A 23,130-nucleotide genomic window follows, 5' to 3' on the forward strand; every position below is an offset into this window, starting at 1 on the left:
AGTAGAAAATGTTATGTAACAAATAGATATGATTCTATATGTTTAAAAGACAATAGCCAATTAATAGTAGGAACTATTGATTACCAAATACCTGTAGGAATAATATCATTGGCAGGAGACCCATACGTTTTTAGTATCAAATTTCCGAACAAGGCATATCCTGTAGGCACAAGCACTTGTACTTACATACGGAACAGTGATAAAGTGGTGCTAACAGATAGATACGAGCACATTGTCTACATATATGACGTAAAGGCAAACACGAGAGTAGTTGTGAAGGATGATCTCAGATACAGAAACCATGTGGTGTAGCAGTTGGTCCATCTGATACTATCCTGGTTTGTAGTGAAGGAACAAACTCCATTGGGCAGATATCACTAACAGGACAGCTCTTATCATCACACAAGATAGAAAAGAGTGTGTGTCTCACGTGATAAATCATTTCTTGTTGTTATAAATTCCTGTAAAGGCAACAAGAAAATGCAGAAATATAAAATATCACTTCGATGACGCAATCATCTGTATCTTATAGTACATACACGAGTCACACTATAAGGTGAAAAATAATGATAGTTTTAGGGTGACCAAGACAGTGCATACATGTATATATAGTCATTCAATGTAAAATCCATGTCAAAATGTGACTTTCATAACTACACAAACATTAAACACCAATGTGTTGATAAGTTATACAATCAAGAACGATTGTGTTATTCTTATACATATCGAAAACATCTAATGAGTGAAAACAAATCAGTAATGATTATTTTAATTATTTATTTCATTTTGTATACACCGTTCTTTACACTGAAAATTAAACCATTCATTGATCCTAATTAAACTTTTATATATAGCACTGTTACACGCGCATTTTCGGTGTTAACGTTATTTTATTTATCTTTAATTTTTCGAGTAATGCTGATATTATTATTGTGTGTTCACTTGGAAATCAGTTGATCAATATCCTTTCTTTTAGTTTCGAATGTGTTCTTTCCATATGAAATTGTTTTGCAGTGACTTATAATGTAATGGTCTAATATTATTGAAACACGTTTAAGTTTGATTCAATTATCATAATCCATATTTTTCCATACGTATTTGTACCTATTCACTATGGTATATTATCAGTTATAACGCCTGGTCGACACTTGAGTCGCATGATTAATCCTTAATAAAACATGCCAAATCAAGAAGTATTTGGTCATTTTAAATTTTAGCATAGACTTATATAGGAAATGTAAATATTTTCACATTTATATATTGTTCAAGATCACGCTGAGAATCACAGACTACGTCGAACTTGTTAAGGAAAAAGGGAAACAAAACACATGATGCGAAGGAAATGCCATAAGCTTATATTATATACACTCTGGATTTTGGTAATATGACCCATATCCATGGAATGATGTTTTGTTAAAAAAATGGGGAAAGTGCATGACTGAAAGTTTGCAGTGATTAAATGAATGCAAACAATCTTTGCTAAGATGGCATCTTCAAACATTTAAGTGCTATATATAGCAGTAAAGGAGTCCTTATTTTCAATGATTTTAGAATTTTTTATTCAATATCATTTATTTTGTAACTTTTAATTGGGATTTTTTCCCCTCTGGATTTAGAAAATTATATATTATTTTGACCGAAAGATTACCGAAAGGATCTAATTGAAAAACAAAACCGCCTGGATTCCCGAAAGAATCTGACTGAAAGGCAGAATCTGCCTGTACAAAGTACAAAAAAGATGCAATGAAATGATGTAATTACATAAGGGAAAAAGAATGACTACATCAAACTTAAAAAAACGTGATTAAGTAATACAGCAACTATCAAACTCTTTAAAGACCTAGATCTTGGTAAACTGTAAAAGAGGTGGTGAGTTGATAGAACGGCTTTGTACTTTAGAAAACTGGCGACGAAACCACGTGCGCAAAAATTAACAAGATATGATTTATCTGCTTATATTTTGGTTAAGAAATATAACATGACAAAATGCAATCAATATTTTTATCTGTAGCATGAAATTATATTAGAAATTGAGTTCTATTTGCAATTTATTTAAATTTTTAGATGCCATATATATTTCTTTTGCAAATATTCAACATGAAGGAAAGAAACAAGTTTGTTATATATTGCATAGGTCCAAATGCCCTCCAATACATATTGACATACCTTTAATACACCTAAGTCGGTCGTAGGCTGTCTAAGCTCAATAGGGAGAGGATGTAATAAATAATTAGGGAGTCGCTGGTTCGATTCTAGGGCAAGGCGAAATTTGTGCATGCCCATTGATTTCGGACATTGAGTCTAGTGGTCAGATTGTTGTATTGTAACATGGCCAGCAATTGGCCGCAGAAAGTGCTGGGAAAACAATAAGATTCAATAAGACATCAAGTGATTTAATGAAAATATATTATTTAAGAAACTAACACTGCGTTGCTTTCTTAAGAATATAAACTGTTTCAAAGGTCTCTAAGGTGATTTTTCTCATTTGGATATTTGCATTTGTAAAAGTATATAACGTACAGTCCGATTAGTAAGAAGTTTCAGTGAAAAGAGGAATAATCATCTTTTGGGATATTATGCGAAACATTTGGACGGTCACCCATTTAAAACAAGATCATTTAATGTGTCTGGCATTCTTCTATACAAATCACATCTTAAGCATGAATACTCAATATTAAGTAGGTTTATGTTTTCCTTTAGATTTGTTATAATGTAAATCTATGGAATGATTAATACAATAGTCGGTTATATACATGTATAAGTATTGAGCACGCACCAGTCACTCGAAACCGCACCCCACTGCGGGAAATGGTAGGGTTTATCTTTACAAATGTTCGAATCCCTGAAAAAGCCATATCCCACGGAAACAGCCGGATGGTAAAATCTCTTAAATTGTAACCCAGCCTTTTTTTGTGCCAAAACTCCACCTCGTTGACACACCATAGTACGTTCAAACGGATGATGAAACAACGGTCCATTTCTGGAAGCTGAAGATGTGGAAGTTGTAATTGACTGATCCCTTTTTACAATAAGCAAAGGCAAATGTTTTTCCTATCTTTAAATTGAAAAAAAAAGAATAATGGGAAATGAAAGCATTTTTCGTGTAGCTGTATATGTTTTTTTATTATTGAGATTTCGACTTTTTATCCTATTTTAGCTATCAGACTAGAGCTGATTTTGTTGGTAGAACGGATATTCATGCAAAGTGTACTGCCATCATTTTACTTTTGAATGACACTGCAAGATTTGGAATATAAGTTTGTTTTTTATATGAATATTCTTTTACAGGATACATTAAATGGCAGATGCCTCCTTGTAGAATACTTAAAAACCATTCAATTTAAATGGGTTCCGTCATGCGAAAAAAGCTTATTCTACTCGCTTATCGGACCTCAGGTACCCGCTATTGCCTGAACTAATGCACGGAACGGAAACTGAAGTTTTCCGCCACAAGTAGAGCTGGAAGGTCGCCACATTATCATTACAGTGAATGTTTGACTGAAAAAAGAAACAAAAGAGAAAAAAATCGGTTATAAAAATAAAAAATATTCCATAATGATTCAAAAGAAATATGTCGCAATTTTTAAACATACAAGTACTCGTATTTTGCATCTTCTCAAATGTAACTATGAACGTTCATGAACGATTTCAACGTCCCATGCTGTAAATTAATGTTATTTTCTAAGTTTATTTTTGAAATTTCAGATTAAAAGATTGAGAAATGTTTTGCACTATACACGTTTTTGTATACGTATAAATACCGTATACAGCTTATACCGAACACAGCTGATCGCTAGCTGTATACGTCAAGATGCCTGCATATCACCGTATATGGCTCATTTGTGTAAAGTGACTAAGATGGTGATTTTCTTCACTTTTCCGCCCGGTCTACGGCCACGACTGTACTATTGTCTGAATAGCCAACGGCCAGTTATCACCATTCACCAGAACACCATTGAATAGGCATAAGTTTTATTCTAACACGAAAGCATATGTTTCCATGTCAAAGCATTCTATCAAACTGGTATCAAAGAGACAAGTACACCCATGTCACTACAGGGATGAGAGACAACAATGACTACACGCACTACATAAACGCCGACTACAACGACTATGACTACGACCTAGATCACGACTAGGACTTTAACGACGACAAGTTCAGCTTCGACCACGATCTGCAATTCTAATGAATACGATTTTGTCGACGACTAACACTTCTACAAGTGCTACGACTTCAAGTTTGTCCACGACTACGACCGCGCCGACGATTACGGCCATTACCACGACTACAAATACGGTTACGACCACTATGATAACGAATATGTGACTTACGACCATTTATACAAGAACAGCTATAATGAATTTTCAAAGCTACGCTTTCTACCAAGACTACAGGAACGACTGACTAAAACTACAGAAACGACCCCGATACGAACTTCAAAGAATACAGCAAAAAGTACGGGTACGACTTCGACCCACCGCTACGACTACTAAGTCTTTTAAAGCTACAAGTCATAATATCTGCGACGACCACGACTTCTATGATTCCGAATTCGACTAAGAATACACCGACTGCTACGACTACGACCACAGCTACAACGACAACGACCATGGATTACAAGTACGACTTTTACGAATACAGTTACATCAGCATCCAAGAGCCTTTTTTATCGAAGCAAAGCATTATTTTGTAATTGATAAAACAAGCTGTTTTTGTTCTGGTCAAAGTAAACATAGCCTAAAGTTTGATCTACTACCATGAAAATCATAAGGGGTTATATTCTGGCGATGATTAATATCCCTTCCAAATAAGAAAGTTATAGGATTATAATTATGGTTTTTTTTTGATTTTACACTAGGCGTGAGCTACAAAATGACTAATTCGAAAGTTGTTGCACATATCCAACGTTTACTTTTTAAGCAAGCTGTATAAGTTGTCAAGTAACGAATACTGCCAACCGTAAAGTACGAAATACGTTTTCAACCAACGTATACAACTCACGCTTACGCTATATACGTCGTAAGCTACATAACGGTGTAACGGAGCCACTCTTGCGTTCGTCCTGGAACTTACCAGTACTGGTGTAACATGAAGAAACATGGTCGTGAAAATAAGCAGTGTTCGAACGCACCATCATTGGGTTTAAGAGCAGACACATTCCACATTCAAAACCTAAGAAGTAGCAAGGCTGTTGCGATTGCAACAACACAATCTGAACATAGTCAAAATATAATGACAAGCAAAAGCTAGATTCTGAGATATGTCTGTTCTGCTTATGGAGGGAGATATTGCCCATACACAAAATAGCACAATATCTCATCGCGTTGTACACACAATTTGTTGGATTACATCTGAAGTCTAGCAAATTAAATTCTTATTGCAACTTATTTCATACAATATACAATACACTTTACTTAGCTATAAACTTACAAAGTTCTTAGCTATAACAATCGACACAAATATATGAGAAATAGTTTGCACTGGGTATACAATATTGTCAATATACAATAGTGTAAGATATTTAGTAGAATAAAAAAATAACGTGTCAACTATTAATATTTGTTAAGCGGTCGTTTTGTGACTAAATATATTTGGTCAAATTTATAACATTAATTCTCACATTTGTACAGCCGTATTCTGTATAAAAAGGAAAATATCTTTGAACATTCTTTTCCTGATTTATGCAATTTTTCCAAATTTTATAATAATCTATTTCAAAATGGTATCAGTTTTGTCGCTGAAAAAATTGACAAAAACAATACAAGATATTTTACAAGTTAACATAAAGTTCCTACAATATGAAGGACTTTTAATATCTCTAATAAATTCAAGAGTTAAACTTGAAATCAATACTGAAACTTTTAACACTTTTAAACCAATAATTCCTGAGCTAATTCATGTTATAACACAAAACATAAAGGGGTGCCATTTTATTTATGAAATACTTTTGAAAAAATAATAAAAGTTCCGGAATCTCAAAATAAATGGAAACATGAACTATCACTACCGGAACATTCGAATGAAATCGAACAAACGCATTTAAACTAAGATTGGAAAAAAAGATGATAATACTAGAAGTTATTGTAGAGACATTTAAATGTCAATATGTTAATCAATTAGCAGACTTGAAAAAACTAAATGTTAACTGACCAAAACAAAACGGATTATACGTTAAATTTTATATATTTATACTTGCAGGCACAATAACCAAAGTTTCAATATACAAACATTTCATCCTACTTTAGTTTTTCATTATAATGTACAAAAGTAAATCCAATACTCTTCATGTAAGTGTGTGTGTAACTGAGATAAATATAGTAGATGGGCTCTCTACTAAAAAAGTGTCATATAGAACACCCTCTTATATTCTTTTTTCAAATTTAATGTAATAAATATATTGTTGGTGACACATCATTCGGAAAAGTTTCGGGCCACTTGTAAATTAGAACATGTTTCACTTCTGTTATGATAGATATCATTTTTATTTACTATGTAGAATTGGATAATCTGAATAAACAAGTTTATATGAACATACATATTTAGCTACAAATCAGTAAAGTTAATTATTATATTAATAAATCTATGTACTAAGATGAATAGAATTATGATAAAAAGATCATTTATTCTACTTACTTTTTAAACAAATAAATGTAAGTACTGCATCTGTATACTTAAACATTATTGTATACTATAGATATTAAGATAGTGGGAAATGTGCTCTTTCCCACCTGTAAATAGGGCTCATCGTTAAGTCAGGGGTACTCCTGACTCCCAACCACCACTGGAGGTCTAGGGTCGTGAGTGCACCTGGTACGGCCTTGGGCGCGTGTTATAGCAGGAAGACCGTATGGGAGCTTCTAGGCCCCAGGTCGTGCTCTGGTTGAGTCCAGGTCAACGTAGGAGTCGGCGTAGACTATCAATTCCAGCTGATCTTTATATCCCTTGTGTAAAAAATATTATCCACATCAGTTGTATGTGTATATTTATGTATGTGTATGTATGTATGTATGTATGTATGTATGTATGTATGTATGTATGTATGTATGTATGTATGTATGTATGTATGTATGTATGTATGTATGTATGTATGTATGTATGTATGTATGTATGTATGTATGTATGTATGTATGTATGTATGTATGTATGTATGTATGTATGTATTTTTTTAATAAACAGGGTTCCCTATTTGTTGAACCGAAGCGGAAAAAATCTCTCATTTGTTGACATCAAAATTTGAAATTTCTTCAGAGTTGACCATTTGCAAAAATATCTTTTAAAAATAGTACATTATTTTATCTCTGTGTACCGGACATACGAGTAGAAAGTGATATTCAGAGTCTATAACTCCTTTTGAACAGTATTTGCACACTTTATTACATGTTTTGCAGTAGATTACTGAATTATAACGGTTAATTATATTCTGATAATTTCACAGTAATGATTACCAAATATAATTTCACAGTAGCCGAACTATATTTGGCGTAAAAAATAAAATATTTATCATTAATGAATGTTTTTTTCAGCGGAAATGTAGTCAATCATAATAACAAATGTACGTGATAAACTGTAGTTCGTAAATATTTACGAACGTTGTGCTGAAAAACATCTAAAATCTAAAAATAATCATGGAATTATATTTTGCTTCAACATTGTGACGTCATTATTTGATGACGTCATGAAGATAAGAGCATGACGTTACGCGGCAAAAATCAGTAAAATGGTGTAAAAAAATCGTTAAAAAATCATGAAATAAACAGAAAATTTGTTTGTTTTACATGTAAGATCAAATAATATTTCACTCGTGAACCCCAGCTATTATATTTTCACTCGTGGCTACGCCACTCGTGGAAAATATTGCATCTGGTGTTCACTCGGTGAAATATTTTTTTCGATCTTACACTGAAACAAACAAATATCCTCTATCTATTTTCCTTCGGAGTACCATCATATCTCTCAGTTTCGTTAGCAAGGAAATGTGATGATACTCTACATGGATTAGGAATTTCGGTAATGTAACAAACAAGCAGTCGATTAATATTACTGTTTACAAGTTCCTTACAGTACACATCTGATGTAATAATTCATGTTATAAAAAAATTGTCATTTTAATACTTAAATATTCTAGTACAATGGCCGCTTTGTGTGACGAAGCATTGTCATGCAACAACCTTACACCACGGAGACCAGTTGCGTGTCGACGGTTTTTGCAATATTTCTTTAATTTATGAGGGACCTTGCCTTTGTAAAACTTGCCATTTATAGATTTATCATTTGGTACTGCAATTTGAATAGCAGGGCATTGACTGGTAAAGAAAATTACATGCATGACCTTTCTGACGCCCATGGTGTGTTTTATGCTATGCAAGGTCTTTGACTTCCTTTGGTTGCCTATATTTTTGTATGTATCTTTCGCTTGGGCTTATAAAAGTGACCCCATGTCTCATAGCCAGTGATGATATTTGCAAAAGATCGATTGTTGTATCTAGGGAACTGTTTCAACAATTGTTTGGAGATTCCTAGCCGAGCAAGTTCTTGCTCTTTTGTAAGGTGACGGGGTATTCATCCGGCACTTAGTCTTTTCATTTTTAAATCACGTCTGGGAATTGTACGAGTGGCTCTTAAAGAGATAGCAACGCATTTAGGTATATACCAAGTTGTAAATCTTGCATCAGTAGCAATCAAATCCTTTACTTTTTCAACTTTTTTGTCAGGCGTGCATGAGGTGCATCTTTTACTGACTCCGCACCATTTTTAAATTTCTTACGCCCCCGTGTGACAGTTGAAAAAAGAAAGTTCATTGTTCCCATAAACAGGACATATTTCGTTAAATATGTCTTTCACCTGTATACTAAGACAACAGCGTATCTTGATATAGGACCGTATTTGGTCAGTGAATGGAGACCTTTTCCCAACTATTTTAGCTTTAGTATACACGAGTAGATAGCGTTAATCAAGCTATTGTAAAGCTAGACTGAATTGATTTACACATGTATTTTATCAATTGAAAGCTTACACAACCATCTATGCGATAAATGTACATAGTTCGTGCAAAACGTGGTTAAACTTAAGCGAGATATTGGCCTAGTTGCATTCATATTTGAATACCCCTCATATTATACTTAATGATAGAGGCTAAATGTAAATGAGGTAATCACTTTAACTTACTATCATTGATACTATGAAATACGTCTAAAGAGTAAACCGAAAAAATATATACATATCAATAATTATAATATATCAAAAGTATTACATTCATAATTGGAACTGTACTGTTAATCAAGAGTCATGCCAAAATAGTTCTTGTAGAAACAAATTAAGATTATATAAAACATTTAAGAGTAACTTGAAACAGAAAATTATTGTAAGTTAGTTTTGAACAGATCACATAGGGGTGTTTTGGCTAAATTTCTCAATGGCACAGCTCCAATAGGTATATAGTTAGGGCGCTACAATGGTTGGCCAGTGAAACAACGATTGTACTCCAACTACCAAACTATTGAAGAGGATGAAAAGTGGGTATTATTATATTTCCCTCTATATGATCCCATACGTAAAGACTTGATACGAGAAGCGCAAATGCTAAACTATGGTTTTGATATCCTCGCAGACATTGATAAAGTAAGATATATTCTCTCAAATGCAGATATTGTATTTTAACTGCCAAAACCTGTTTTAACATACTGAATAGACGATAACTTATCTTATACAACTGTTATTATTTGAAATACCTTTTGGTGTTTTTAGATTTACATGTACTATCTAGAATATACCCTTGCTCATAATCTTCTAAACTGCATTTGATTAAATATAGATACAATATTAAATTCTATATGGAATATTTAAGGTACTTTGTTACCCCAGTATTTGGTAGATTCATTTTATCACATGTTCATAACCCTGGTTTAAATTAGCAAGGATATTTTAGATTTTTAGAATTTTACATGTAAGTAGTAAGTCAACTTTTTAGTTTCTTGTAAATCTTATAGATTTGCAATGTGCATTTATATTGTATTTTATATGATTTTAAGCGAGACTTTGATAAACTAATAAATTATCAAAAATAGTTGTAAAGCACATAATTCGTGTCAATTTAACTTCCGCGTTTTCAATATTATTGTAGCAACGCACTGTAAACATACGAAAGATAACGCAGGGATAGAATGATACCAGATACGTATTGTTACATGGAACGTTTATATAAACCAGTTTTAAAACTTATATTTTTGCATTGAAATATTAAATCGGATTGGTACAGTTTTGCTAAATAGTCAATTGAGAATATAAACTAACTTGAATTAAAAAATAGACAATCATTGTTGAACATAATGGCGGACGGTGGAGAGGACGATGAAGTTCCTGGGCGTGTCAAGGACACTTTGTGTAAACGCCGTGTCAAAGAAATTATGTGTCAACCATGTTTAAGTAAAGATAAGAAAATTGTGGCTGACAAATTTTGTTCAACGTGTAATGAATTCCAGTGTATTGATTGTTCAGGTGTGCATAACGTGCTAGCAATCTTTACAAGTCATAAACTGCTAAATGCAAATGTAGCACATGTAATCAGATGTGATCAACACCAAAAGGTTTTAGATTATTTCTGTGAAGATGAGAACAAGCTTTGTTGCAGAACTTGCGCCATTGTTGATCATCGTGCATGTAAAAGCATTGCTGAGGTCGAGAAAATTACCGGGGAAATAACGTCATCAAGTTCTAATTTAGATGATATATTGCAGGAAGCCAAATACAATGCAGAAGATATTGCAAGAGACATTATCACTTCAAAAGATCAACTTGTTCAAGACGTTCAAGAAATACAAGCAAAAATAAGAGAAATGCGAGATGATGTAATGAGTATGTTTGACGAGTTAGAAGTTGCAATTGTTAAGAGAGCCAAAACTCTTCAAGAAGAAACATTAGATAATCTTGAAAAGAAGAAGTTACAAATCGAGAAATATTTGCATAAAGTTACAGCGTATCTAGAAACGGTTCAAAGCATTTTCAAAACTGGAACTCCAACTCAGAAATTTATAGCAGAACAGAGGATGGATAATGAAGTCAATTTTGTATGCAGAAATGTCAATGAGGAATGTCAGAACTTCCAAACGATGACCATTTCATTTGATTTTGACGAACAATTAAATCTACCACCAAAATCAATTACTGACTTTGTTCCTGGACAGCTCACATTGAAATATCATCCTCGGGAAATTGTGAATGCTGTAAATCAGGTGATGACATTAACTCCAGGTTCTTCCATTGAGTTAAAGAAGACTGGAGATGACTTCGAACAACCATTCTATTCAGGAATAGACTTTCTATCCGATGGTAGAATTGTTGCTGTGGATAATAACAATAAGAAATTGATAGTTTACAATGAAAAGTTGGAAAAAGTAGGATCATATCAGTTATCTTATCATCCATTGTCCGTTGTTGCTGTGTCTGAGGATGAAGTAGCGATAACAAGTGGAAGGGAATGTATAATAGACTTCTTACGTGTCAGTAAAGTTAATGAAATAAGATCAAGTAGAAAATATAATGTAACAACGAAATATGATTCTATATGTTTAAACCATAATAGCCAATTTGTCGTAGGGACTTTTGATTACCAAATACCTGTTGAAATAATATCATTGGCAGGAGAACCATACGTTTTTAGTATCAACTTTCCGAAAAAGGCATATACTGAAGACACAAGCACTTGCACTTACATACAGAACAGTGATAAAGTGGTGCTTACAGATAGAAACGAGCATACTGTCTACATATATGACGTCAAGACAAACACGAGAGTTGTGGTGAAGGATAAGCCGATAAAGGAACCATGTGGTGTAGCAGTTGGTCCATCTGATACTATCCTGATTTGTAGTAATGGAACAGACTCCATTGTAGAATTGTCACAAACTGGTCAGATCTTATCATCACACAAGATAGGTATGATATTTCCGTCTAAAATATGTGTCTCACGAGATAAGTCAATTCTTGTTGTTACAAATTCCTGTTTAGGAAACATGAAAATGCAGAAATTTAAAATATCACTATAATTACGCAATCTTTTGTTTCTCACGATCGCAACTTTTCGGCCATTTCCGCTAGTCTTCGGATAAGGACCTCAAACACAATAGAGTGAATACACAGAACGGATACAGTAATTCGGTGTAATCATCGCTAAGAAGCTTAATATAAAAACAAATAGTAATTAAATGCCGGGAGTTGTTGACACATTTATTTTCATTATACCAAGTAAAAGTCCACCTTAAATAAGTGAATTTATAGATACAAAAGCAAACAATATATTATATATATATTATTATGGTTGTAGAAACCGAAAGTACAGAATGCCAACTTGTTGATATTAAGTCGGATTTTTTTAAAATTGTAAATCTAAAACGGTTGTCAGGCATATTTTCAATCATAAATGTACCGAAACAGACGTTATTTTCCTTTGGACATTCGTTTTACATTATAGAAGTTTCTGTTTACATCTGAAATTCTGGAAACAAAGTGATCCGTTGGAAGCATTTATCACAACAAAATAACATAAGAATTGCAGACTCGGTTTGATTGAGTCTGTACATGAGGGATAATGAATAAGTGCAACACGTGGTAGAACTACTTTCAATCCGTATTAACTCCGAGGTCATTATAGTTAATAGCCGAGGACGTTCCGTAAGGCATACACAATTTACATTAGAAGGTGAAAATAATCGGTAGTTTCAAGTGTGATCAAGACAATGCATACATGTATATATAGTGATTCGATGTACGTAAGTCTCATGTCAAAATGTGACTTTCATAAGTACACAAAGTTTCAAAACCAAAGTGTGAAGAAGTTGTATAATCGAGATCAATTGTGTTAATCGTATACATGTACATATCGAGATTATCTTATGAGTGAAAAAATAATAATGATTATTTGTGTTATTTGTATTTTGGATACATCGTATTTAAAGTTGAAAATTAAACCACTCTTTTGACATGCATCAAACTGTTGTGTAGCACTGCAAATGTAATAATTAACACGTTCTGTGTCAACGTTATTTTATTTCATATCTACCATTGTTCGAATAGTTGTGTACTGTAAATAAATCATCAATATCCATTCTGTTAGTTTCATATGTTTTCTTTATGGAATTGTTGTTGTGCAATTGCTTATAAACTAATGGTCTAATATTTTTTCATAAGTCATATTTGTACCTTTAAGGTATGGTATACTATCCATTATAACGCATGGCAACATTATTTAGGCGACACTTGAGTCGTAAGATTATTCTATGAACAAGAAGTATTGTTAACTGTAGCATGAAATTATTTAACAAATGTAGATATTTTAATTATCATGTTCTTATTGTGTTTAATCAAGGTAAATAAAGATATATATCCGAAGTTATATATTATTTTGAGTTCTACTTGCCTTTCATTGATTTTTTCATATGTACTTCTCTCTTAAATATTCTACATGAAGAAAAGAACAAATATGCTATATGTTGAATATATGATTGATATTGAATGCCTGTGCACGGACGACCCAGGGTAATTCTGGGATCATATAAAAAATCTTGATCCAAAAAGGTCTATACCTATGAAAGGTTATGATGCAGAAAGAAATGTGATTAAAGACTGTGATTTTGTTTTTTTAATAAATTGTCAAGTGATTTTGAAAGTCTTTATAACCAATGAAAATTTTGACAAGGCATTTTACGAGCAGATTATAAACGGGACGAGTTTCTAAGTAGACCGATTGTTTGCCCCCCTTTCTGTAAAAAAAACCGCTCTTGAATTTCCCTATACAACTGAAATAGAAAAAATCGTTAAAAGTGCGAAAAATGGGAAAAGTGCGGGGTACGATAAATTACCTTATGAAGTTTTAAAGTTTCCCATCATAATCGATTTTTGTTATCATTGTTTAGTTTTTACTTTGAAACAGGAACTATCCCAAGTATATGGCGAAAAGCATTAATTGCCCCGATACCATATGACAATACCAAAGACAAACGTGCACCACTAAACTATAATTTTCCGTTGTTAGCAAATTGTATTCAACGTTATTAAATAACAGATTAAAATATACTTCGAAGAGCAAAATTTATATTCTGATGAACAAAACGGTTTCTGTTCTAAAAGGTAATGTGTGGAACATGTATATACAGCTTGCATCATTATTACAGAAAGCAAGTGACTTTGTTAAAAGAAGTATACTTTTATACAAACTTCTGTCATATATCTTATGTCTTCCTTAACGAAAGTAGAGCGGTCGCATTTGGCGCAATTAAGATGTGGTATTATTCTGCTCAAACTGGAAACCGTATGATACGTTGGATTACGCGTTGATGAAAGAATACGCACTCCTTGTACTGACAATGTTATTGAGGATGAAACTAACTTTTTATTGAAATGCTCTAGGTACAACGTTTTACGTGTTAATCTCATTATCAAATGTAAAGAGAATAGCTGTGACTTTGACAATATGTCTGATATTAAAAAAACTAAAATACTTGATAAAATATCAATATGTTAGTGCTGCAAAGTTTATTGTTGAAAGTATGAAAAGAAGAAAGTTGCATCTTTAAAAATGAACTGGTGGTATTACATAATGACAATTTACTTGCATGTATTTAATCATGTAAATTATTATATGAACCATCTCCAGAATAATTTGAAAATAACAAGAAATAAAACTATATCTTAACATTGTATACAATTTCTGGCCTTAAAATTTTGATATGCTTTGGGAGTCGTCGGTTCGATTCTAGGACAAGGTGAAGTTTTTGCATGCCCATTCATTTTGGACATTGGGTCTAGTGGTCAGATTATTGTATTGTAACATGGCCAGTAATTGACCGCAAAAAACTGCAGGGAAAACAATAAGATTCAATGTGACATCAGGTGATTGAATGAAAATTTAGTGCTTACAAGAATAAAGATTATTTAAGAAACTAACACTGTATTGTTTTCTTAAGAAAATGAATTGTTATATAAGTATCTAGGATGATTTCTCATTTGGATATATGCATTTTAAAAAGAATATGTCAGTCCTGTGATTAGCAGAAGATTTCAGTGAATAGTGGGATAACATCTTTAGTTACATTTTGCGAAAAACTTGGTCGGTCAACCTTGTATAACAAAATCATTTTAAATTAATGTTACAGGTATATCAATCGTCTAGAAAAATTCGTCTATGGGAAAAACTTGTACAGTAGTCTGACCTAGTGCTCTTTTATCTCTCGAGATATAACCGAATATTTGTTGAAATGGGCGTAAAAATTGAACCAAACAAATTGAAATGTACATGCGCTTATCCCCTGATATATACATGTGCTGATAATTCGAAAGTAGCTAATACTACTGTTCCGTGAGCCCTCGATCGTTTTCATCAAAAATCACTAGCAACTTCCAGAAAAGTATTGCTTTTATTCACTTACTTTACGAAAAATTATTTATTTTATAAAAATGAGCATTTCTATAACAAGATATGAACTTATCCATTTCAAATGACATTGTAAAGTGACAATATTAAATGTACAGTGACCCAACCATCTCACCTCATTTACAAAATGTAGCACGGTCAGACGGAAGATGAAACATCGGCCTGTAATTGACTGGTCCTGTAGTATTTATCAGTATAAAGCGCATGTCCGAACCAAAACAAATAAATTCGTGAATGTATAACAGTTTAAAACAGGTTTAGATATGATTTTTTTGCAGATTTACATATCAGTTTTTTGCGTATATGTTGAGCAAATGTGCATGCCATTATTAAACGCATGTGGACATGAGTCTATTTAAAGCATGTGTACATATAATTATTGAGCGCATGTACATGTCATTAGTATCTGCATGTACATATAATCATTAAACGTTCGTAAATATTTGGATTAAATAAATCATATTTATATATTTGTATATAAGTATGTAAGAATTGCATGTACATGTCGATATTAAACGCATGCACATATATGTATCGAACTCGCGTTAGTGTTGGAAAATAAGCTTTCTAATGAAGATGATTCTACGCAAGATAAGTAACAGATTACTTGTATGGTTACAAATATCTATATAATAATGATATGATACTAGTCTATGATAAAACACGAGCAAAAATTCTTATCAACAGTTCTGTTTAGGAAACAATCTTTAAAAATAAATGTTAAAGTGTTGCATTCATGATCGCCACCGTATCAACAGACATATTTCTAAATTCCAAATTTCACCATGTTAATGTATAAAATTTACTCAAATATACTACATGTCTAACCTCGCTACAGCCGAGTCTACGGCATTTTTAATTGTGCCGTTTGGAAGCGACTTCAAAGATGTGAAAGCAAGACATACGTATCGACAGTAAATGTAAATGTCACTAACCAGGAAATGTAAAACATTGATTATCTAGAATATGTTTAGAATGAAAATACATGTATACATATGATAAGAACAATATTACTGAAATATAAACATTTGTGGTACATTCTTGTAAGAATGAAGACGTAGAACGTAATCCGTTTTAATTTTTCTTTGAAAATATACATACAATAAGAACAGTACTACTAAAATATGAACGGTTGTGGTGCTTTAATGTAAAATGAATACGTATAACGTTATAAGTTGTGTGATGATAATAGTGATGATCTGTTAGCAAATATATTATGAGGATTGGATATCATCTGAAATAATGATTCCATGACATTTCATCGAAAGCCATCTCATCGAAAATGAAAGTTAGTCGAATCCGACATTTGAATTAGAGTTGGACAATACTAGTATCATATATCAATTTAAATATTGTTCTGTGTAACATTATTCACTTACAACATTTTGTGTCACTCACTTGTATCTCTTGATAAAAACCTTTCTGTTATCCTACATATTTCTGTTAACGTTAACCTTTATTCTTGTAGGGTTTTTAACGTTTATTTAACGCAAAATGAATTGTAAATATAGGTCGCTACGTAATAAATTATGATTTATGTTTTAAGTCAAACATTAAATATGAAAATGTATGTTGTCAGTTGTGAATGTTAATGCTATATGTCCCTTCTGACAATCATAAATAAATCTATTTTAAGAGCAAGTATCGAATTCTGATATTTATCCCGCTTTAATAATTTCTAAAATATCTAAAAGTATACAGTATAATGAAATAAATTAAATTAATCACTTAACGTAGTTTATAACTTTAGATTTACTATCCATTGATACTATGAACTTTATCGAATAGCGCAAAATGAAAAATATACATGTATTATCATATCTTATTTCATAAGTTATACATGTACTTCAAACAATTCATCTACATTTCACTTCAGCGTTTTTATAGTAGCTGATTTGTGTCATGTCGTATGAGCATGTTTTCGGGGCGAAAATGTGATAAAACGGAACTACTTTTTTGCGTTGCGGGACGAAAATTGCAGTTTTGGCGTGTTTTCGCCTAACGATCTTTCGCCCCGCCACATGAAAACACGCCACATTCTATGTATCATGTATGGTACAAAAAAAAATCAGCGACGCGAAAACGCGACAAAACATAACTTAATCGCGTTTTCGCGAGGCGGTCTGTGAAAACAGGCCACATTCTATCTGTCGCGATTTTACCTTTAATTTAATTGTCGAGTCTTTTCCTGGCGGGTCGATAAATTGAACCAGTCTAGATAATAGACAGTTTTATAAAAAAAAATTCAAGCACGAAATTGGTTAGTGTTTAATAGTATGCGCCGTTCTTTAACAATTAAATGTAATGTTTACTAATAAACACTAAAATAGAAAAAAACCAGAATCCCTAAAGAACGTTCAAAACGGCAATATTGAAAATTTTGATTGAGCCTGTTCCTGAACGTTAGTGGAAAATGCAAGAAATCCGTTCAAGGCCGCTAGCACCGGTTTAAGCAGAATTGAACATTTAAACATGAAAATAGTGATTTTTTTTATTTAGAAACATTCGAAGATGCATTCATACGGCGGTCGTCATGGAACATTCAATTTAACACTTCCGTGCCATTCCATGAAAAGCGGCGTATGGTCCCAAAATTAATTTGAAACATATTGATTAGTGGTTGGATTATGGTAAATTCTAGCACCACTAGGTATGGTCGATATAATTAGATGATACTTTGTCTAAGTAAGTGTGAAGACCCGAACTCTCTATATTATATAATATGCAAAAACTGTGATGCAATTAGCGGGCGCTGTGGTCTAGTATTTAGCATAGCTCAATCGATTAGAGCGCGAGACTTGTAATAGCAAATTCAAATTCAAATATCTTTATTCACCCAGGTATTGATAAAATACATAAGGGGTTTACAAAATAAAATTTTACAATATATATGTTCCGGTTGTAAAGTCCTGAAAAGAAAATGCAGTATTAATAGTCGTTTAGTTATTATTAAACAGAAATATAAAGAATAATGTACATTTTTAATGTTTAAAAGAAAGAAATGGGGGTTCAAGTGAGGACATTGCGACATTGCCAGTTGCAGGTTCTATTTCCCTTCCTCTTCTCTAACTAAAAAAAACAAACAATTTGATATAGGTGTTATTGAAAATAATAATATGTTCATCTTCGGCTTCTTTATTTTCCATTTTTTGTTATTTGTTTGTTTATTTTACTTTACATATCGTAGAGAAAAATACCATCAAGGAATGTTGTTGTTTTTTTCGGGGTTACACCTACTCCGAAGTAGTAACTATTCGCCCGGATCGCTACAACATCATTATAAGGTAAAGTAACATCACAATGATGTTTAAATTTTACTTTGTTATGGACGATTTCTGTTTCAGAGGACTATGACAATAAAATGTAGACTGGATGTTGCTATGGCAACAGCTACATTCCAAATACAACAACAGAGCAATAATTTGTGAAAAGTTAGACAATTTCCTAAATAAGATGAATAACGTTATGAAAAATATGTAATTAAATTCATATCTTAATTATCTTGTTTGTGTAAATAATGAATAATAATCATTCAAAATATCATAAAATTTTTCCATTCTCCTTTAGGCGTTATAGAAAAGGATAATTGGAATATCCAAATGAAAATCGTCATAATTTTTGTCAAACTAATTAAAAATAAGACACATAGGATGTGAATAATTACACGTTTGTTAACATTTAGATATATTTTCCTTAGATTATATACATGTACGAGGGTTGTCCAAAAAATTCGTGCACTTTAGTTATTGTCGTAAGAGTAATTGATAAAAAGACATGGATTATATATCACTTGAAGGGGAAATTTATATCTAATAAGAAAACAAAAGAATAAGCGGTGTACCCGGCATGTCGAGAAAACGAATCATCATACAGTTACCTTGGTAACGTAATACCGGCGCACGACAAAAATTGGGTTAGTTTATTACTTTGATGCATTACAGTATCCTTAAAACACTACATATAAACGTCAAAATTCATGGAAAAGTGTGTGTACGTATTCCTGACGTCACTAGAAAATATGACGTCAATTGCTCTTTTGTAACGGTCGTATACAAACCTTTCTGTGTGGTTGTTAATACTGTCATTACGTGAAAATGTCAGTCGCTAAACGTCTGGAAATGCGAACGATCATTAAATTTTGCGTAATTATTGGTAAAACAAAAAGAGATACCTACAAAGAACTTAAAAGGGCATGCGGGACCAGTTCAGTGTCACGAAAGGCTGGTTTTTAAATGGCATAAACGCTTTGTAGAGGGGCGAGAGTCGGTAGACGATTACAACCGGTCAGGCAGACGTCCGTCCGTAAGGCCGGCGCATGTGACAAGGGTTATCCAATATATTCGTGCACTGGTGGAATATGTTACATGTACGTTGCATAAGAACAATAAAAACTACAAAATACTTTGCATCAATCATTCCTCTATTGACAGTAAAACAAATTATGACATGAAAAGCAAATGCCACTTTACAAGCAACAAAAAATTAATACAATCACAGTAATGAACTAACCCAATTTTTTGTCGTGCGCCGGTATTACGTTACTAAGGTAACTGTATGACAATTCATTTTCATAACATGCCAGTTACACGGCTTTATCTTTTGTTTTCTTATTTGAGACAGATTTCCCCTACAAGCTTCAAGTGATATATAATTCATGTTTTTTTTATCAATAACTCTCACGACAATAACTGCAGTGCACGAATTTTTTGGACAACCCTCGTATTAAAGTTTTCATTGCGAGTCTGATATTCAGCATACGTCACTATATCGATTAACAGTAAACAGTAAAATGCAATGTCGCATCTTTCTGGGCGGGCGCCATATGAAAATACGACACAAATTATTTTTCAAATGTTTTTGTTTTCGCTGGGGCGGCAAAAAATAAAACACAAATTAATAGAATATAACCGACACATAGAATGTGGCGCGTTTTCGCGTGACGGGGCTAATGGTCGCCACGCAAAATCCCGATAAAGTTATGATTTGTCGCGTTTTCGCGTGGCGGGTTTCCGTGTTGGTAATATGATATATAGAATGCGGCGTGTTTTCATGTGGCGAGGCAAAAGGTAGCAAAGGCGAAAATAGGCCAAAATTGTAATTTTCGCCCCGCTACGCGAAAAAAGTATTTTCGTGTTTTCGCATTTTTGCCCTGAAAACATGCTCATACGATATGACACAAATCAGCCACCATACATTTCAGAATATCTATTGTAGCAATGTACTGTAAACATACGGTAGATAACACATGGATAGATACTAGATGAAATGCTGATATGAATCAGTTTTAAAACCTAATTTTTTTGCATCGAAATATACAATCGGACACAGTAACAGTTTCGCTAAATTGTGAGTTGAGAATATAAACTTACTTAATTAGGAAATCGAGAATCATTGTTAATCTAAATGGCGGATTGTGGAAGTAATATACGAGAGGATGATGAAGTTCCTGGGCGTGTCGAAGAAACTTTGTGTCAAATGCGTGTCAAAGAAATTATGTGTCAACCATGTTTAAGTAAGGATAAGAAAAATGTGGCTGACAAGTTTTGTTCAACATGCAACGAATTCCAGTGTAATGATTGTTCAGATGTGCATAACGTGCTTGCAGTCTTTAAAAGTCATAAATTGCTAAACGCAAATGTAGCTCATGTAATCAGATGTGATGAACATCAAAAGGTTATAGATTTATTCTGTGAAGCTGAGAACAAGCTTTGTTGCAGTACTTGCGCCATTGTTGATCATAGTAAATGTCACAGTGTTGTTGAGGTTGAGAAACTTGCAGGGAAAATGACGTCATCAAGTTCTAGTTTAGAAGAGATATTGAAGGAAGCTAAAGAAAATGCTGAAAATATTGCAAGAGATATTATCTCTTCAAAGGATCAACTTGTTCAAGACGTTGAAGAAATACAAGCGATAATTAGGGAAATGCGAGATGAAGTAGTGAAAATGTTTGAAGAATTGGAAGTTTCCATTGTTAAGAGAGCTAAAACCCTCCAGAAAGAAAAAAATAGGTGACCTTGAAAAGAAGCAATCACAAAACAAAAGGCACTTTGCTAATGTTACAGCGTATCTAGAAGCGATTCATAGCATTTACAAAAGTGGAACTCCAACGCAGAAATTTATAGCAGAACAGAAGATAGAAAAAGATGCAAATGTTATATGCAGAGATGTCAATGAGGAATGTCAGAACTTCCAGACGATGACCATTTCATTTGATTTGACGAACAATAAAAATCTGCACCGGAATCTATAAGTGACTTTGTTCCTGGGCAGCTCACATTAAAATATCATGAACTGGTAAATGTGAATGGTGTAAATAAGGTGAAGATATTAACTCAAGTTTCTTCTTTTGATTTAAAGAAGACGGACGATTACATCGAGGAACCATTTATTACAGGATTAGACTTTCTACCCGATGGTAGACTAGTTGCTGTGGATAATAACAATATGAAATTGATAGTTTACGATGAGAAACTTGAGGTATTAGGATCATATCAATTATCTTATGGGCCACTAGCCATTGTTTCTGTATCTGAGGATGAAGTAGCGATAACAAGTGGCGACACATATATGATAGACCTTCTACGTGTTGGTAAAGCTAATGAGATAAGTTCAAGAAGAAAATATCGTGTAACCACGAAATATGATTCTATATGTTTAAAGGATAATAGCCAATTTGTTGTAGGGACTTTTGATTACCAAATACCCGTTGAAATAATATCATTGGCAGGAGAACCAGATGCTTTAAGTATAAACTTTCCGAACAAGGCATATCAGGCAGACACGAGCGTTTGTACTTACATACAGAACATTAATAAACTCGTGCTTACAGATATCTACAAGCATACTATCTACATATATGATATCATGACAAACACGAGAGTAGTTGTAAAAGATGATCATATACAGACACCATGTGGTGTAGCAGTTGGTCCCTCTGATACTATCCTGGTTTGTAGTTATGGAACAGACTCCATTGTACAGATATCACAAACAGGTCAGATCTTGTCATCACACAAGATAGATATGAAATATCCGTATAGAGTTTTGTGTTTCACTTGATAAAGCATTTCTTGTTGTTACAAATTCCTGTTCAGGAAACCCGAAAATGCAGAAAGTTAAGATGTCATTTTAATAACGCAATAATCAGTATCTTATAGTACATACATGATTCACAATGGTGAAAATGATGATCGTTTCAGGATGACCAAGACTGTGCATACATATATAGTCATTGGATATGAGTCCCATATTAAAATGTGACTTTTATAACTACACTAACATTCAAAACCAATTTGTTGATAAGTTATACAATCAAGAACAATTGTATGAATCTTACATCTAATGAGTGAAACAGTTCAATGATGATTATTTCTATTATTTATTTCATTTTGATACATCGTACTTAACACTGAAAACAAACCATTCATTTGACAATAATCAAACTTCTATGTAGCACTGCAAATATGACAATTAACGCATGATCTGTGTCAATGTTATCTTATTCACTTATTCAGCTACAAGTGTTCAAATAATTGTGTAATTGTGTGTTCATCTGTAAAGTCAATTGATCAATATCATTTCTATTAGTTTCACCTGCTTCTTTCTATATGAAATTGCTTTTTTGAAATTACTTATAAACTTATACTCAAATATTTTGAATCACGTTAAGTTTGAATCAATCATCACAGCCCATACTTTTCATACG

The 23,130-nt window shown here is 32.9% G+C and overlaps 2 protein-coding genes across 2 annotated transcripts; both read left to right on the top strand.

Moving 5' to 3' along the window:
- The first annotated feature begins 10,151 nt into the window (after window positions 1-10,151).
- On the top strand, window positions 10,152-13,366 carry LOC132735688 (uncharacterized). The gene is made up of 2 exons (XM_060722670.1): window positions 10,152-12,027; window positions 12,632-13,366. Exons 1-2 carry the CDS (start codon window positions 10,327-10,329, stop codon window positions 12,710-12,712), a joined length of 1,782 nt encoding a protein of 593 aa, XP_060578653.1. The 5' UTR covers window positions 10,152-10,326; the 3' UTR covers window positions 12,713-13,366.
- A 7,462-nt stretch (window positions 13,367-20,828) lies between these two features.
- On the top strand, window positions 20,829-22,484 carry LOC132735689 (uncharacterized). The gene is made up of 2 exons (XM_060722671.1): window positions 20,829-21,386; window positions 21,783-22,484. The coding sequence occupies exons 1-2, from the start codon at window positions 20,829-20,831 to the stop codon at window positions 22,482-22,484; spliced, it is 1,260 nt and encodes a 419-aa protein (XP_060578654.1).
- The last annotated feature ends 646 nt before the right edge of the window (window positions 22,485-23,130 follow it).

The sequence above is a fragment of the Ruditapes philippinarum genome, unplaced genomic scaffold, assembly GCF_026571515.1.
Source record: "Ruditapes philippinarum isolate M1 unplaced genomic scaffold, ASM2657151v2 ctg741_1_1_1_1, whole genome shotgun sequence".
NCBI lineage: Eukaryota > Metazoa > Mollusca > Bivalvia > Venerida > Veneridae > Ruditapes > Ruditapes philippinarum.

Excerpts from the sequence above, each read along its gene's own strand:
- LOC132735688 (XM_060722670.1), top strand. The coding sequence starts at position 10,327 with ATGGCGGACGGTGGAGAGGACGATGAAGTTCCTGGGCGTGTCAAGGAC. Across the intron at positions 12,028-12,631 it reads ACATGAAAATGCAGAAATTT|TCCGAGGTCATTATAGTTAA; the intron begins AAAATATCACTA and ends ATCCGTATTAAC.
- LOC132735689 (XM_060722671.1), top strand. The coding sequence starts at position 20,829 with ATGGCGGATTGTGGAAGTAATATACGAGAGGATGATGAAGTTCCTGGG. Across the intron at positions 21,387-21,782 it reads AAATGTTTGAAGAATTGGAA|AAGACGGACGATTACATCGA; the intron begins GTTTCCATTGTT and ends TTTGATTTAAAG.